Source organism: Rana temporaria, chromosome 3 (assembly GCF_905171775.1).
Source record: "Rana temporaria chromosome 3, aRanTem1.1, whole genome shotgun sequence".
NCBI lineage: Eukaryota > Metazoa > Chordata > Amphibia > Anura > Ranidae > Rana > Rana temporaria.
In genome coordinates this window covers 396,488,329-396,506,329 of record NC_053491.1, presented here as the reverse complement: position 1 = coordinate 396,506,329, position 18,001 = coordinate 396,488,329, and the positions used below count along the sequence as shown (strand labels likewise).

General features: G+C 46.4%; 1 protein-coding gene across 6 annotated transcripts in view; it reads right to left on the bottom strand.

Annotated features, from left to right (window-relative positions):
• FIGLA (folliculogenesis specific bHLH transcription factor) overlaps nucleotides 1–10,820 on the bottom strand; it is a 44,597-nt gene extending 33,777 nt beyond the window's left edge. Inside the window, exons 1-2 of one of the 6 annotated variants that reach the window (XM_040345854.1) lie at nucleotides 10,757–10,820; nucleotides 6,442–6,550 (exon numbers count right to left, since the gene is read on the bottom strand). In XM_040345854.1, the coding sequence (XP_040201788.1) occupies nucleotides 6,442–6,537 (96 nt within the window). In that variant the 5' untranslated portion in view covers nucleotides 6,538–6,550; nucleotides 10,757–10,820. The other 5 variants (XM_040345852.1, XM_040345853.1, XM_040345851.1 and 2 more) reach the window with 5 other exon arrangements.
• Nucleotides 10,821–18,001: the final 7,181 nt, after the last annotated feature.

Here is an 18,001-nt window from a genome sequence, read left to right as displayed (position 1 = left end):
GTTTCTGTTCATAAGAGAGGACTAGGCAGAACATGTTAGATATTTAAATACATAACCCTCCTCCCTGCAGCATGCAGCCTCAGTTCATAACAAGCACTACAAACCTAAAAAGGAGGGGTGGGTGCTGTCAATCCATGGACGACAGAGAAAAGGATTTTACGATGAGTACAAAAAAAAACAAAAAAAAAAAAAAACAATTTTCTCTTATCGTTCATGGACGGACACAGCCTTCACAAGTCTTTACATATGGTACGTCCCCAAGCAGTGTAAAAAAAAAAAAAAAAAAAAAAAAAAAAAAGGGAGGGGTGGGAACAGTATCAGTAAAAAACAAAAAACAAAAACAACTTTACCACAAAACAAGCAGAGCTCCTCAACGGAGGAGGTGCAACTTCTAAACAGCCACCTGCAAAACCTTGCGGCAGAAGGAAGCATCTGAAGATGCACTCACATCAACCTTGTAAAATTTGGAAAAAGTGTGAATGGACGACCAAGTCGCTGCCTTACACACCTGTGAGACAGACACTTGATGTCGGAAAGCCCAGGAAGCACCAATTTCCCAGGTTGAATGTGCAGTAACCGGAAAGGGGGGGCGCCGGCCCCTTTAGAGCATAGGACTGTATGACGGTCTGCCTGATCCACCTTTTGTGGACCAGATACCAACACAAAAAGTGAGTCAGACCTCCGAAACGGAGCCATAGCAGACGGGTACACCCCCAAAGCACGTACAACGTCTAAAAGTATGTAGCGTAACCTCTCGAGGACACAAGGACGGAAGTACAATGTCCTCGTTAAAGTTGAAGGTCGAAACCACCTTCGGAAGTAAGGAAGGTTGCGGGCGAAACACCGCCTTATCCTTATGGAGGACCAAGTATGGCGTCTTGCAAGACAAGGCCGCCAATTCAGAAACACGTCCGACAGATGTAATGGCCACTAAAAAGGCCACCTTCTGAGATAGTGTCAAGAGAGGAATCTCTGAGGTTTTCAAAGGGAGGTTCCTGAAGAACCGAGAGCACCAGATTCAAATCCCATGGATGAAGAGGTGGTTTAATAGGTGAAAGTACATGACAAACCCCCTGCACAAAAGGTACCCACCAGAGAATGGGCTGCCAAAGGCCACTGAAAGATCACAGCCAAGGCTGATATATCTGCCCCTTAATGGTGCTTGAGGCAAGTTTCTGATCTACTCCACGCTGTAAAAACAGCAGGACCCTGGAAACCGAATATGTCCGTGGAAGCCACCCCATTTCTTTGCAGAGATGTAGGCCTTCCAGGTGCAATGGTCTTCCAATCCTGGAAGAAGATTTCCATGCCCTTAGCATGGCTGAGATAACCGAGTCCGAAAGACCTTGGTCCCTCAGCACCTGGCTTTCAATAGCCATGCCGTTAAAGCCAGTGACTGTAAAGCAAGCTGAAGTATGGGACCTTGAGACAGAAAGTCCTTTCGCAGTGGCAGCCGTCAGGCGCACGGGATCGGCGTACCAAGGACGCAGGGGCCAATCCGGAGTGATTAAAATCACCGGGATCCCTTCGGCCTCCACTCTGCGGAGCAGCCGAGGGAGCAACTTCAATGGGGGAAAGGCATAAATTAGCTGATACTGACCACACAGGGCCATCAACGCGTCTGCCCAGGGATCTCTGGACCTGGCCACGAACCTCCACACCTTGCGGTTTAAACGAGAGGCCAGGAGATGCACGTCCGGTGTGCCCCACCTGCTGCAAAGGAGTTGAAACACCTTCGAATTCAATGACCATTCCCCCTGGTCCAGCATCTGGCGACTCAAGTAGTCTGCCTGCCAGTTTTCTACGCCCGGAATGTAGACAGGCGACAGAGCCGGCACGCTTCTTCCTGCCCATCTTAGGATGTGAGCGACCTCCTCAGACGTTGCAGCTGATCTCAGAGTTCCCCCCGATGGTTGACATAAGTCACCGCCGTGGCGTTGTTCGACTGAATCCTGATTGGGCGACCTTGCAACCTCCAACCTCCTCGACCACTGATTGCCCGAAGTTCCAGGACATTGATCGGTAGACAGGATTCCTGTAAAGTCCAGCGACCCTGGGCCGACTGTACCCCCCCAGGCACCCCCTCAACCCGGCTGGCGTCCGTCGTAATCACTGTCCACTGGAAGGGAAGAAACGACTTCCCTGACCGAAGCCACCAATTCAGAGAGACTGACTAGGTGACCAACCTGAATCTGGCGATCCAGAGACAACGGAGATTCGTTCCATTTGGACAGGATCTCCCTCTGCAACACTCAAGTGTGGAACTGGGCATACAGTACTGCCTCGAAGGAGGCTACCATCAGACCCAGGACTCGCATGCAAAAAACGGAGAGACGACCATTTGCGGAATGCCAACAGCTTCACCGCAGACTGAAGATTCTGAAATTTTTCCAAATGAAGGAAGACGCTCGCCTCCGTGGAGTACAGAATCAACCCCAGGTTTTCCAAACACTGAGTCTGACTTCTGGATGTTCAACACCCATCCGAATTCTCGGAGGGTCTGGCTGGCAATAGATACATCTACCTCTAATTCTGAGCCAGAAGCTGCTCTCAGAAGATTGTCTAAGTAACCTTCGATGGCAATGCCTCGCTGTCTCAGCAAAGCTAGAAATCGGTGCAAGCACCTTGGTAAAAACTCTTGGTGCTGACGCTAGGCCAAAGGGAAGAGCCACAAACGGATAGTGGTCTTCGCCGATTGCAAAGTGCAGAAACCTCTGGTGTCCTGCAAAAATTGGGACAGGCAAGTATGCGTCCTTGATGTCCAAGGACGGCAGAAAGTTCCCCGGATGGAGCACAGCCACCACCGAGCGAATAAATTCCATGCAGAACTTCCGTACTCTCACAAAAGGCATTTAGGGCTTTGAGGTCCAAGATTGGACAGACCCCATCCTTCTTTGGACCCCAGATTTGAATAAAATCCCTGAAACCTTTCATCCTGCGGAACCGGTAAAATTACTCCGCAACTCTTGCACTACCCCCAATAGGGCAGACCGACGAGCCGGAAGGAGAGCGAGATTTGAGGAAAAGAGTTTCTTTCCTGTCCGCCGAACAGATTATATCTTGTACCCCGAAGAGTACACCTCGCAGACCCACTGGTCGGATAGCAGGAAGGTCCACCGAGCTGTGAACCTGCGAAGCGTCCCCCACCCATGAGTCGGGCGGGGCAAAAAACTTCACGCGGTGGCGGGTTTGGCTGCCGGCTTATGCACCCAGGGTCATTTCTGTCCCCCAGCTGATCCTTTGTCAGCCTGGGAGGGTCTACCCGCAGGCCCTGACTAACGAAAATACCGCTTCTGCGTGGAAAAAGAAGGACCCGGCTTACGGCGACGTTCCTTCCCCTTGGTGGACTGAGGGAGGAGCGTGCTCTTACCTCCAGTGACATCCTTAATAATGTTGTCCAGCGAGGTACCAAAAAGTCTCCCACCTTTGAAGGGTAAATCTGCCAGGGCTTTTTTGGATGCTTGGTCAGCAGACCAGCATTTCAGCCAAATCAGGTGGCGCAACACCACCACAGAAACAGAGGCTCTGGATATCAAGGGGGCTGCATCCATGGTGGCATCACAGACATATACAAGGCCCTGGACCAACTGGTCGCCCAGTCTAACATACTCAGGAGGGCGCTGATGCTCCTCCACAGTCTGGTGCAAAACCTTTGCCTATTCAGTGAGTGTCAGACACCAAGGTTGCAGCCAAAATATGCCACAATGCAGACCCTAGCATGAAGCGGGTCACCGCCTTGGACCTCCTGTCAGTATGGTCCTTGAAAGCAGGGGTCCCTTCTATAGGGAGAGTGGTTACCTTGTTTAACCGAGCAACCGGTGGGGGGGTCAACCACCGGAGGAGAAGCCCGTTTTTTCAAAAGGCTGTCTTCAAAAGGGCAATGAACCACCAGGTGCTGAGGGACCACAAAAGACTTCTGCGGCTTTTCCCATTCCTTATCAATAAACTTGTCAAAGAAGGACACATAAGGAAAAACCTTAACAGAGCGGTCCGACTTGTGCGACCCAAAAAAGACTGAGCCCTCTGTGGATGCCTCAGCTGCACCATCCAGCTTAAGGGAGTCCCTCACAGCACTGATAACTAACAAGTGCCCTGTCCTGCACTAACCCAGGCGAGGGGGTCTTCCTCACAAGGAAGGTCCTGGTCCTTATCCTCTGGCACCCCAGAACCGGAGTACTGCGCTGCAGCCAGGCCTGGGTCTGAGTCAGAGCATTCCCCAGGAGATGGCGGGGAGGGGGCGCTTTGAGGTAAAGCTCCGTGAGGAGAGTCGTGCTGCATGCCGTTTAGAAAGCCAGCACTAAAGGCCAAAACCCACACAAAATGGCCACCAGATGCCTCAAAGGTAACAGGGCGTTACCACAAGAAAATGCGGCCACGACAAAATGGCCACCAATGGGAAATTCCATTGTAATCAGCAGGCATGTAAAAAAATGGCGCTGGCAAAATGGCAGCGAAAGGCCGCGATGCGGATGAGAAGGCGAATGGGGCTTCCCTGAGGCAAAGCACATCCCCACAGAAGAAAAAAAAAAAAAAAATGGCTCAGACACCCCACAGACCCCCAGTGGGCAATGGAGCCCCCCACAGGACCGCCCAGGTAGCAGTGTGTATAGCAGCAGAGGGAAATGTGACAGAGCAGGGAAAGGGAGGATAGGGGAACCCCCTAACCCCAGGAATGCCTAGCCGTTCCGACCCCCCGAGGCAGGAGGGACTGTACTTACCCATCCATGCAAGGACCTTCTGGCACATTCCTGACAGGCATACAACCGCATTGGAGTAGCTGTCGGCCCAGTCCGCTGTTAGTGAGACAACACAACAGCCCAGTCATGTGTGGACCCTGGAGCAAAAAGCCCACTGGCAACCCCAGGAGTCATGGGGTATGTTGTGGCAGACCCATCGCTTAGCTAAGGTGTGCTCACGCTCGATGGCCGCACTGAAGAGACTACAAGGATCTATATATCCAGCCTGTCACCCAGCCAGCAGTTGATAGAAGAATCTCAATCTCAAATAAAATAAAACAATTTCTTCAGGGCGCTGGGCCCAAAAGGGAGCCACGTCCTTCTCTGCTAGACAGAAAAGAAAAAAAAACACACTGATGCTGCAGGGATAGAGATAGATATATATATATATATATATCTATGTCTCATAAGGGGACTCTTGTGATGATGATTCAGTTAATAATAGTGACTTCACACACATGCTCCCCCCCCCTCGTGTGACTGTGCTCACCTCAAGGTGTGTGACTGCACAATCAAGTTTGGTCTACAAAAGCAGCTGAACCACCTCTGGGCTCCAAGTATATACTTTGTCCACAGATTACGGGAGTGTGATTAATACCAAGCTGCTGTTTATTGGTCCTCTATCCACATAAAAAAAAAAAAAAAAAAAAAAAATGTAACACTACACCTGATGGTAGTTGTAACCTAGCTTGGTAGCTCGCAAGATTTCTATCTATATTAAATTTGTTACTATTGTAATTTGGATACATCCGAATTTCTGAAGAACTAAAAACGTGTTCGAATTGCAATTCAAAACACACATGTCCAAGCTACTTTTTGCTATTTCGGGCTGCGATTTACATTGACATTATGCAGAAACTTGCACAGATGTTTTTGAAATCGCGGCCGAAATCGGGACTGAAATCGTATGAGTTCAGCTGAACTCGCACAGCTTCATGCCTGAAGCCCAGTGTGAACCTGGGCTTATGAAAAAAAAAATCAAGCTGGCCTATTTCTGAAAGTTGTAATCGCCCGTGTCAGAATTCTGTATTTCTGAGCCTAGGTTCACACTGCTGCGAATTCAAAATCGGGGTAAAATGCGCGATTTTACCGCGATTTCGCGGCTGCGATTTTGCCGCGATTTCGGCCGCAATTTAATGTAAATCGCGGCCCGAAATCGCAAAAAGTAGTACAGGAACTACTTTTTGAAATCGCAGATGCGGCGTCGCACTGATTAGGACAGTGCCATTGCCGAAACTTTGCTGCCGATTTGAGATGCGATTTGACATGTCAAATCGCATCTCAAATCGTACCCAGTGTGAACCAGGGCTAAATCAGTGGCTGCAGGACTTTTGGTTTGTTTTCAGAGAACACCAAAACCTTCCAATCTTAGGAAGTCTATGTCGAAGCACAGGTAACCCACATGGGGAAACCATGGTGAATCAGTGTGAAAGGGGCCTAACAGGAACACAGACGAACGTACAGATACACAGTCACACCTGACAGGTGTTGCCTTTAGTTATACTTTTAACATTAAAAAAAGAAAAAAAAATAATTATCAAATTTAACAAGAAGTTTTTATAACAGGGAAAAAAAAAAATACCAGTTCAGTAGAAAAATGGTCCTTGAAGGGACTTTTCATGTACTACATGCATTTACACATAGTTCCATAAAGGTTTGTACAGCCAGATCACACTACTTCCCCCCCCTCCCAAGTACCCATTACCTTCGCCGCCGGGAGTTTGCGCACATCTGTCTCCATGCTTTCCCTGTGGGCCGATTGCTGGGGTTCCTCAGATCCTGCCAGCACCTCAGAGGCCATGGCGAAGCGGGCACTGTTGGTGGGAACAGGAGACATCATACATGAGCTCACAGAGGAGATCTCTGCCACACATAAACACAGCTATAAGCATTATAGATCTGCTATTACAGCTGAAAAGAATAGAAAAATCTCTCCCAATACTTAGATCAGTTCTGCTACATGGCTGGCAACCTTCATCTGCGGCTTAGATTACCATCAGATTTGTTGAGAATCAGTATAATTGTATGCATTGGTGAGTAACATGTTTGGTTCTCTCTAATATCTGGCAGAAGGGGATGTTTGAATCAAGTTCTGCTGTATTGACAAACCTATTGTCTTCCCAAACTCATTTGCACCCCTTCTCAGGATGAGGCCAGGTTTTAAGGCTGCTCCTCTCTGAGCAGGTGCAGCAATCAGTGTTTCTGGTGTCCAACCTGCATGAGGGCCAATTCATAAGGCCGGCTGATTTATTTAACCTCTTGTCGATTATTGCTTCATTTGGAGACAGTACACTTTTATTAGAAATTTTATATGTATATATATATATATATATATATATATATATATATATATATATATATATATATATACACACACACAACATTTGACATGTATTGTATAGTACTAATGTTGCAAAAAATTCAAGCCGCCATCAGTGATAGGGAAAGTGGAAGTATAGTAAATAAGACTAATAGGAGTAAATTGTTGATTATGTTGCACATGTCAATTTTCTGTAGCATCTTTGAGACAATTCTGTGACAAAATTTGACCTTTAGCCTGGGTTCACACTGCCCCCACTTCAAATCCGACATCCCTGCGCGACTTCATCGCGGCTTGCATACAACTTCTTTAACCACTTGCTTACTGGGCACATATACCCCCCCTCCTGCCCAGGTGAAATTTCAGCTTCCGGCACTGCGTCGCTGTAACTGACAATTGCGCGGTCATGCGACGTGGCTCCCAAACAAAATTGACGCCCACAAATAGAGCTTTCTTTTGGTGGTATTTGATCACCTCTGCGGTTTTTATTTTTTGCGCTATAAACAAAAAAAGCAACAATTTTGAAAAAAAATTCAGTATTTTTTACTTGTTGCTATAATAAATAGCCCATTTTTTTCTCAGTTTAGGTCGATATGTATTCTTCTACATATTTTTGGTAAAAAAAAAAAAATCACAATAAGCGCTTACAAAATATGGGACAGAATTATTATTATTATTATTTTTTACTAGTAATGGCGGCGATCTGCGATTTTTTTTTATTGGGACTGCGACATTATGGCGGACACATCGGACACTTTTGACACATTTTTGGCGCCATTCACATTTATACAGCGATCAGTGCTATAAATGTGCACTAATTACTGTATAAATGTGACTGCCATTGAAGGGGTTAACACTAGGGGGTGAGGAAGGGGTTAAATGTGTACCTGTATTGTGTTCTAACTGTGGGGGGAGGGGGGTGACTGGGGGAGGTGACCGATGCTGTGTCCCTATGTACAAGGGACACAGATCGGTCTCCTCTCTCCCCTGACAGGACGTGGAGCTCCGTGTTTACACACAGAGCTCCACGTCCCTGCTCTGTCATTACCGATTGCGGGTACCTGGCGGACATCGCGACCGCCAGGCACGCGCATCGGCATTTCGACGACGCGCCCCAGTGGCCGGAGGAATCCAGGACGTCATATGACGTCCTGTTGGATTTTCAGAGCCACCGTGAAGCCGTCATTTGACAATGGCCCGGGGCTCAAGTGGTTAACAGAAGTCAATGCAAGTCGCATTGAAGTCGCACTAAGCCCTGGTACACACTGGTGCGTTTTGACAGGCGATTTGCATCTGTGGCGCCGCACCGATTTCAAAAAGTAGTTTGTAGTACAAATTTTTAGCAATTTTGGCCCCCGATTTACATTGACATCTGTGCAGAAACTGAACAGATCACGGACAAAATCAGGACTGACAAGCAGGAGTGAAATCATGCGAGTTCAACTGAACACGCACGGCTTGTGTGAACCTTGGCTAAAAGTGGAATTTTTCAGTCGCACTGATTAGAATTGTTCATTGCAATTAATGGGGCACAATTTGTCATGCGACTTTGAACTCTCAAGTTGCATGACAAGTCACGGAAGTGTGAACTGGGGCTAAAGTGGAACTTCGCTGTCTCATCGACAATGACTAATTGTAATCCTTATGCTGCTAGCATTAGTAAATACTGTAGATGGGAAAGTAAATCATATTTACTTGTTTTAGTCTACTTTCACACTAGGGCCGATGAGCATTAGTGCTAAAGCACCGCTCGTTTTAGCTGCGCCTTTTCGGCCACTAGCAGGACACCTTTAACCCCCCAGCGGCCAAAGAAGGGGTTAAAAGTGCCCTTGTTGCAGCACCTCCGAATCGATTTTCAGGTGCTTTGGAAGCGATACCCATTCATTTCAATGGGCAGAGTGTTTTGGGAGCGCTGTATACAGCGCTCCCAAACCGCCGCAAAGATGCTGCTTGCAGGGCTTTTCAGAACGTCCCAGTGTGAAAAGTCACATTAAAATGAATGGGAGGTGGTTTTCAGGCATTATTGAGAGGATATTTCTAGCGCTAAAAAACGCCTCAGCTTTAAAGCGGTAGTAAACATTGGGAAAAAAACTCCATGTAAGGAAAAGGCATAATGTGCTAGTATGCACCTTGAAACAAAGCCCTCCAGCAGTGCACTGTCTCCGCTACAGAGGCTTCCATCTGACCCAGTCTTCAATCCGGGTTTGCGGGCTGCGGCTGATTGAATGTCCGGGCTGCGATGGCGTCACTCCTGTGCATGTATGTGGGAGTTACGGTCGTGGCACAGAGCTCTGAAGGAATGGTGCGGTTATGCTGTTTCTTCAGAGCGAATGCGCTGGTGACGTCACCGGCTGCTGCTCACTAGAATATCTCAAAAAATATGCACATTTAGGAGATATTCATTTAACCTACAGGTAGGGGGTTAGTTCACCTTTACCAAACACTTGCCTATTCAGTTAAGGGACACCTGTAGACAAAAAACAAAATGCGTAGCTTTGGCTAAGGCAAATTTCCTTATCACTGATGGCGGCATTAATTTGTTGCAACATTAGTACCATTTACAAATTGGGAGCAACGTCTGTGTCTGTGCAACTGCTGCGTCCCATTTGACATGAAAGAGAGTGCACGGAACACCTCTGCATCCCCATGGGATGTGCGCTGTAGTCTGCCCCTGTGAACAAGGCCTAAAGGAGTCCTGAGGCTGGGTTCACACTGGTGCGACACAACAGTCGTACTACTATGGATCCGACTTTGCCCTGCGACTTGGGGTAGGGACGAGGGAGCGCCCTCCCTTCCGAGCCGTACCAGGCCGCATGCCCTCAACATGGGCCGTGCATTCTTCAGTATAAAAAAAAAAAAAATGAAAAATCAGCATCTGGCCAGTAATTTATGCCTCGTGCGCAAATGCACAGATTTACGTGCGATTGCGAAACAAATGTGCGCAAATGACCAACTAATACTGCAGAACAAGAACACAAGAATAATTGTGCATGAAAATGTGCGTAAATACATAGAAAAAACAACGTCTGAAAAAGTAGATGCTCAAACAGGAGTATCGTGTGCAAGAGGCGTACAGGATATGTAAACATAAACAGCTGGAAAAATAAGCACATATGCATCCTATCATGGATATGTGAGGAGAACATATTGATGTACTGCAGATATCCAGGAAATACTGAACATTTCATATTTGGGGCCATTTTCAGATGCTAAAAGTGACATTTCACCATTTGTTTTCATGGAAAGGATCAAATTATTTTATTGCAAACAGGATGTAAAAGCATAAACATGTTGCTGGACATAGAAGTCTATAACAACAGCGCAGTTCTTAGCCCAGGTTCACATTAGAGTGCAGTGCGAGAAATCTGTGATCCGTGCACGTTTCCCACACCGCTTCCAAAGCGCACTGCCCTTGCAATCAGCAGTGGGTGTCAGTGGAATGTTAACAACACCCCAAACGCAGGCCGTAAACACAGTGCATTTCTAAAAGTAGTGCATGCACTACTTTGGTGCGATTTGAGCCCATTCAATATGAATGGGCTCAATCGCACCGCTCTGAATGGGCTCAAATCGCACTGCACAGAATAGCATGTGAATTGCACAGGAATGCGGTGCACATTAGGCAGGCAATTCATTGAGTGAACCTGAGACTCAGTTCAGCAGCAGTAACTAGCTCTGTAACAGATATGGGAATACTCACACCTCCAGAAGTCTCTACTGTAGAAATGACACCTGTGTGTTCTGGGATCGGATAGTCAGGGCTGATCAATGTGCTCTAGGCTCTTTGGAAGGGAAAGCACATATAATATTAGGACCACAAAATAAAGATGTGGCCCCATGGGATTGTCACCCTTCCACTCACCTCACACGATTTCTATCAAACTTACTAAACTTTATTTAAATTTAATTTAGAAACATCGGCCCACACTGGAAAAATTGTTGTTTTCCTTTGTGGGTCAGTGTCAGTGCTGTACAGGCTTCCAGAGGTGATGCCATGTGTTTTTTAAAGGGTTAGTTCACCTTTGCCTAAAATCTGCCTATGCAAGTAAGGCGTGACTGTAAATAAAAACAAGTGCAGTTGGATAATACCCTTGTTATAGTTGTTTCTGCCCTGTACACACGATCAGTTTTTCCGACAGGAAAAGCGTGGGTTTTTTTCAGCGGGAAAACGTCTCAAAATTGTCTTGCATACACACGGTCACTCAAATCTTGGTTTCGAACATCAAGAACGCGGTGACGTACAACACGTACGACGAGCCGAGATCAATGACGTTCAATAGGCAGTTCGGCTCTTCTGCTTGATCCTGAGCATGCACGTTTTTTTTGCGCGTCGTAATTGCAGACGAACCGGATTCGTGATAGGTATTTTTCCTGTCACGAAAATTGAGATCCTGCTCTCAATCTTTTCTTGCCAGGAAAACTGACAGAAAAAGTGTGATGGAGCATACACACGGTCGGTTTTCCTGACAAAAAAAACTCACGTCACACTTTTCCTGTCAGCAAAACTGATCGTGTGTACGAGGCCTAAGACATTTGTGTACCTACAAGGCCTGACAGAAAAACTTTTAAAGATGGCATCCCTCTGCCCTGCCTTGTTACTAAGATGTTACTAAGACTCTCCCGTCCGAATCAAACTCCCTCCACATGCAGGAAGGATCAATATCATCTCTGGGAACTTTTCAGTCAGGCTTCAGGAGGTACATAAATTGCCTACACCTATAGCAAGGGCATTATTTAACTTCAGCCAAAGCTGCCCAGTTGTTCTTTTTTTTTATCTACAGGCGTCTCTTACCTGCATAGGCCGTATTTTGGAAAAGATAAACAAATTCTTTAACAGAAATGCACAGATAGACAGAGAGCGCTCCGGTGTGGTGCAGTGCGGACATTCTACAGATTTCCATACCGCACGGCTTTGCACTTGCCACCTGCGTTCTAGTGTGAACAGGGCACATAGAAAACAATTGTTTTTTGTGTGTCCTTGCAGAGACTGGCATTTTTCTAGTACAGAAATACACAAATCTTCAGAAGTGTGAGATCGTGTTCACACATAATGCAAATTTGATGAGGGTTTCTCAGCATCCAATTCACATGACAGGCGAGTCTGACCGTCTCTCAATGGAGCTGGTTCACATATGTCTAGGGTTGCCACCTTTTCTTCATGTGAAATCCGAACACTTTAGCGGCACACAGCATTTTATTTTTATAGAATAAACGATACATATATTTTGCTATTAACCACTTAAGACCCGGACCTTTATGCAGGTAAAGGACCTGGCCAGTTTTTGCGATTCGGCAAAATTCGCTTTAACTGACAATTGCGCGGTCGTGCGATGTGGCTCCCAAACAAAATTGGAGTCCTTTTTTTTCCCACAAATTGGTGGTATTTGATCACCTCTGCGGTTTTTATTTTTTGCGCTATAAACAAAAATAGAGCGACAATTTTGAAAAAAAACAATATTTTTTACTTTTTGCTATAATAAATATCCCCCAAAAATATATGAAAATTGTTATTTTTTTCTCAGTTTAGGCCGATACGTATTCTTCTACCTATTTTTGTTAAAAAAAAATCACAATTTTCGATTGGTTTGCGCAAAATTTATAGCGTTTACAAAATAGGAGATAGTTTTATTGCATTTTTTTGAATATTTTTTTTTTACTACTAATGGCGGCGATCAGCGATTTTTTTCGTGACCGCGACATTATGGCAGACACATCGGACAATTTTTACACATTTTTGGGACCATTGTTTATGCATTGTTTACTGTGAAAATGCATTGTTTACTGTGAAAATGACAATTGTAGTTTGGGAGTTAACCACTAGGGGGCACTGAAGGGGTTAAGTGTGACCTCATATGTGTTTCAAACTGTAGGGGGGCGGGGCTGGACGTGTGACGTCATTGATCGTGTTTCCCTATATCAGGGAACACACAATCAATGACACTGCCACAACGAAGAACAGGGAAGGTGTGTTTACACACACCTCTCCCCATTCTTCAGCTCTGGAGGACCGATCGCGGGCGCGGTCACGGAGCTTCGGACCGGGTCGTGTGCGCGCACCGGTGACCCCACGGCTGGGCTTAAAGGGCCACGTACAGGTAGGTGGATGTGCCCAGCCGTGCCATTCTGCCGATGTATATCGGCATGAAGGGGTCCTTAAGTGGTTAAATAACATTTCTAATCATATGAAGTTAATCACAAGAGTTCCCCTTTACATCAGAGTCCACTGAGTTTCCCTTTTACATCTGAATCCACAGAGTTCCCTTACACTGTAAGGGGTACTCTGCAGATTCTGATGTAAGGGAGAACTCTGGGGACTCTAACATAAGGGATCCTCTGGGAACCCTGATGTAGGGGGGAACACTGAGTACGGAGAGTACTGTGATGTAATGGGGAACTCTGATGTAAGGGGTGCTCTGAGAACCCGGATTTACCTTTTAGTATACTCTCTCAGAGGCAGGAGAGAGAAGGGGGGACTTCAGTCACAGACAGGGATGGAGGGTGAGCTCATTCACCCCTTGGCAGTCAGCACCTCTTATCCAGATGTATCTGAGGCTGCTGGACTTCAGATTTCCGGCCCCCACTTTCCTTTTCTAAGGCACAGTGTTGGGGATTGGAGTGTGGGCAGACACAGAGGGGTGGGGGCGGGAGGAAGAAATGCAGATCGATCCCTCTCTCCTCTCCTGCCCGTGTATGGGGATGGGGGCAATGTGCACACCTTTGCACTCAGCAGTTGTGGTACTTGGTTACTTGGGCAGCCACAGTCCATTATGAATATTGTGTCCGGGTTTCAGGCTGTCTGTACGCTGTACACATGATCCCAAATCCGAACTGTCCGGGTGAATCCCAGACATGTGGCAACACTACATATGTCTGAGGCAGCCGCAATCTGGATTGAAAAAGGGTCCAATGCGTAATTGGGACTGGTTTAGGTGCGAATTCAGGCAAAAATTCAGTCCTGAATTGCACCTGGACTGGTAAACAGACACGCACTGGACCCCAGGCACGATCCTGCGGCCGCACATATGTGAACCCAGCCTGAGGGAGTCATTACACACAGATCTATCTGTAAAGGTTCCATTCATGCCTGAATATTTTCCAGCTCAAAGCTCAAGATTCCAAAACTACCAACAAATAAATCCCATGTAATTAAATGGTGGCCATAGTTAAATGTACAATGGGAACCTGCAGCTCCATGCCTGAGGCAGAGACGTTTTTGATCTCATAGACTTCAATAGGAATGCCAGTAAATGCTCAAATCAAGCATTTTCAAGCTTTTTATTCAGGCGATTTCAGGTGTTTTGTAGCCTGAAAGAATTGGTCTTCTCCCCCTAGTCAGGGGCGGACTGACAACTCATGGGGCCCCCGGGCAATAGAATATTATGGGGCCCCCGGGCTTACAGATGGCCACCACGCCAGGAGGCAGTGCAGAGGCGGGGCAGCTAAAATCTCTGGATTTTTACATCAGAAGCATGTTGGTATCGGACATATCAGGGACAGATGTAAAAAAAACACAGATTATTACATCCTGTCCCTGGTTTTACTGAGCCTGGCAACCCTGATGGGGCCCCTAGTGGCATGGGGCCCTCGGGCAATGCCCGAGTGACTCAATGGTCATTCCCCCCTTGCCCCTAGTGCTTTCTATTCACCTGCTGCAGCTTCTAATGCATACTGCGAGTGCGAGTTATAAAGTGAATCTAACGTTCACAGTGTGCAGTGCAATAAGACCCCTTTCACACACACAGCGCAGAAACGTTAGCGGTAAAGCACCGCTAGTTTTAGCCGCGCTTTACCGTTGTCTTTGTAGAGCTTTTCGGCTACTAGCGGGGCGCTTTTAACCCCCACTAGCGGCCGAAGAAAGGGCTAAATGCGCCCATGTAGCGTCACTGCCGAATCGCTTTGCAGGTGCTTAGGAAGCGGTGCCCATTGATTTCAATGGGCAGAGACAGTGGAGGAGCAATGTATATACTGCTCTACTGCTCCTCTACGGCTTCAAAGATGCTGCTTGCAGGACTTTTTCACTGCTCCAGTGTAAAAGCACTTGGCTCTCACACTGGGGCTGCAGGGGAGGCGTTTTTCAGGCGTTATTTTTACACCTTTAGCGCCTGAAAAACGCCTCAATCTGAAAGGAATCTAAGAGTAAGCAATTTTAGTAAAGCAAAGGAACTTGTATATCCTTGCAAATTTAAAGATAATGCTGAAATTCATCCTAAAAAATTATTTTAGCTAGACCATACATTTACTACACGGCTCTGTGCCATGATGACTCCTGGGCGTATGTGTGGGAGTGACGTCATTGAGGCCTGGCCAGTCAAGCAGCTGAAGAGTCTGAACCTGGAAGACGCGAGTAGAGGAGAGCCGATCGACGGCTCTCTTGACACGGGGTGTATACGCTGTCGAAGTCGGAAGTGACGAAACGCGTCAGGGCGTGGCTACAACAGCGCAAATAGGAAGCAGAGTTGCGTTCCACAGCCGACCAGCCGGATTCGACGATCACAGTACCACGCTCCATAGGACCAGTGCGGCCTCTGGCGTTGAAAGGACGGCGGTGACTGCGGTGATATCTCTCTGCTTACCTATCTTTTTGGCTCATTTACAAGTGATTTCTCTGTACGGGCATTACCATAGGGGATTTACATATTACACATAGGGTGCTCTGATATTTAGATTACTGCACTATTATTTGTACCTGTGTCTATCTGTCTCATTCCATGTGTCCCCCTATGACCATCCGTGACAGTATTTGAGGACTGAGAGTGATGCATTCAAGGGACCATTAATACATACTGTTCCTGGCTGTGGTAAGCTCCACCCCTCTAGGGGAGATATTCCACAGTTTCAGTTCTCTTTGGGTGCACTCATCTGATCGGTGTGGGGTGCACTTAACACCTTTCAAGTGATCACTCCACGCATCACTGTTGGAGATCCTCCTTTAAGCTCCTTCACGAGCTACTTTAAACCACTCTTTTTAGCGCTGTTTTATCATTTTTGAATTATTTCATTTTTTTATATTTGATACTTGGTTGTATACGCTGATTGTTTATCAGTGTAGCCCCCCCGCGGATGCCCACACTGGACCACCAGGGAAGCCACCAGGACCACCAGGGAAGGGTGCAACGTGGATGGTCAGGTATAGACCACATGGCCATCCACATGTTAAAAAAATATTTGCAATAGATGCCAATCAGTGCCCACAAATGGGCACTGACTGGCAACATGGGCACAACATAGGAAACATTTAAAAAAGTGATGCCCAGCAATGCCACCATCAGTGCCACCCCTCAGTGTCCATCAGTGCCACCCCTCAGTGTCAATCAGTGCCACCTCTCAGTGACCATCCATGCCCATCAGTGCCCACCTATCAGTGCCCATCTTTGCCACCTATCAGTGCCACCTATAAGTACCCATCAGTACCACCTATAAGTACCCATCAGTGCCGCCTATGAGTACCCATCAGTATCGCCTATAAGTGCCCATGAGTGCTGTTTACCAGCACTGCCTATCAGTGCCCATCAGTGACCATCATCAGTGCCACCTTTATCAGTGCCACCTCATTGGTGCCACCTTATCGGTGCCCATCAGTGCCGCCTTATCAGTGCCCATCAGTGCAGCCATATCAGTACCCGTAATTAAAGAAGAAAATGTACTTATTTACAAAAAAATTCAACAGGAAAAAATAAAAACTTTTTTTTTTTATTTCGGTCTTTTTTTAGTTGTTGCGCAAAAAATTAAAATCGCAGAGGTGATCAAATACCACCAAAAGAAAGCTCTATTTGTGGGAACAAAATGATAAAAAAATAGTTTGGTTAAAGTGTAGCATGACCGCTTAATTGTCATTCAAATTGCGACTGCGCTGAAAGCTGAAAATTGGCTTGGGCAGGAAGGTGCGTAAGTGCCTGGTAAGGAAGTGGTTAACATTGAAAAATTGCAGCTGCCGTGATCCCATGAGGAAAGGAGAGCCTAACCCATTCTAAGGCCAGAGGTTCGGCCAGGAAACTAGGTAAATGGGTCAGTTATGGCAGACCCCATATTATATTAGGAATGTTTTACTTGATATTAGGCCCTACTTGCAGAACAGTTGAATCAGCAAGACAATGTGCTGCTTCCATCTGTAATATCACTGAATGACCACAAGATGTCACACGTCTACTAAGGCAGAAAGACAAAAAAAGTGGTCTACTAAATAATGTCAAACTGAGTGTTGTTTCAAATCACAGAGCAATGAGATCTATCGGCCACCAACACGTACTCTCCTGAACTGACTGCTTGCCCTTCCTGTTACTTGTCAAGCTCTATACCCAGAAGGTTAAAATGTAGGCATACATTTTGTTCTCCATTTTCTATGTACTGCAGAATTTCACTTTCTCATTCTGTGTTCCTGGTAAATCAGATCAGACAATTCACTTAATCAGCAATTCAGCATCTCCACATTGAGATATGCCACCATCACCACTTGAACTTGTACTAGTGGATGATTTAGCCCCATACAATTTGGTTTGTTCCATCACCCCAGGCATTCCTATTACTAATTTAATTGTATTCCAACTTTGCTCTGTGTCATTGTGCCCCCTCTGCGATTGACCCCCTGCATGGGTGTGGGTACAGTGGGGGCCTGACTTTGGTTTGCCCCCGCACCCCTCGGCCATCTAGGATTGTCCCCCCTTTCTGTGTCTGACCCTTGGTCCTATCTGGGTGTAATCTCTGGGAGCCCTGTTGTACTGTAGCACTTTAATACTTCCTGAAGAAGCCAATTTGACGAAACATGTTGAAGACAACAGTGCGTTTGGGACTCCGTATAATGTAATAACATATTGTGCAATTGTATATTAGTAAATTATCTATATGTTTATGGATTTTAATCTTTGTATAAATAAAATATATAAGTTTTAATACTTACCTTTTTGGTGGATTTAAATGGCACCTGAAAAATCCCATCTTATCTTTGTCA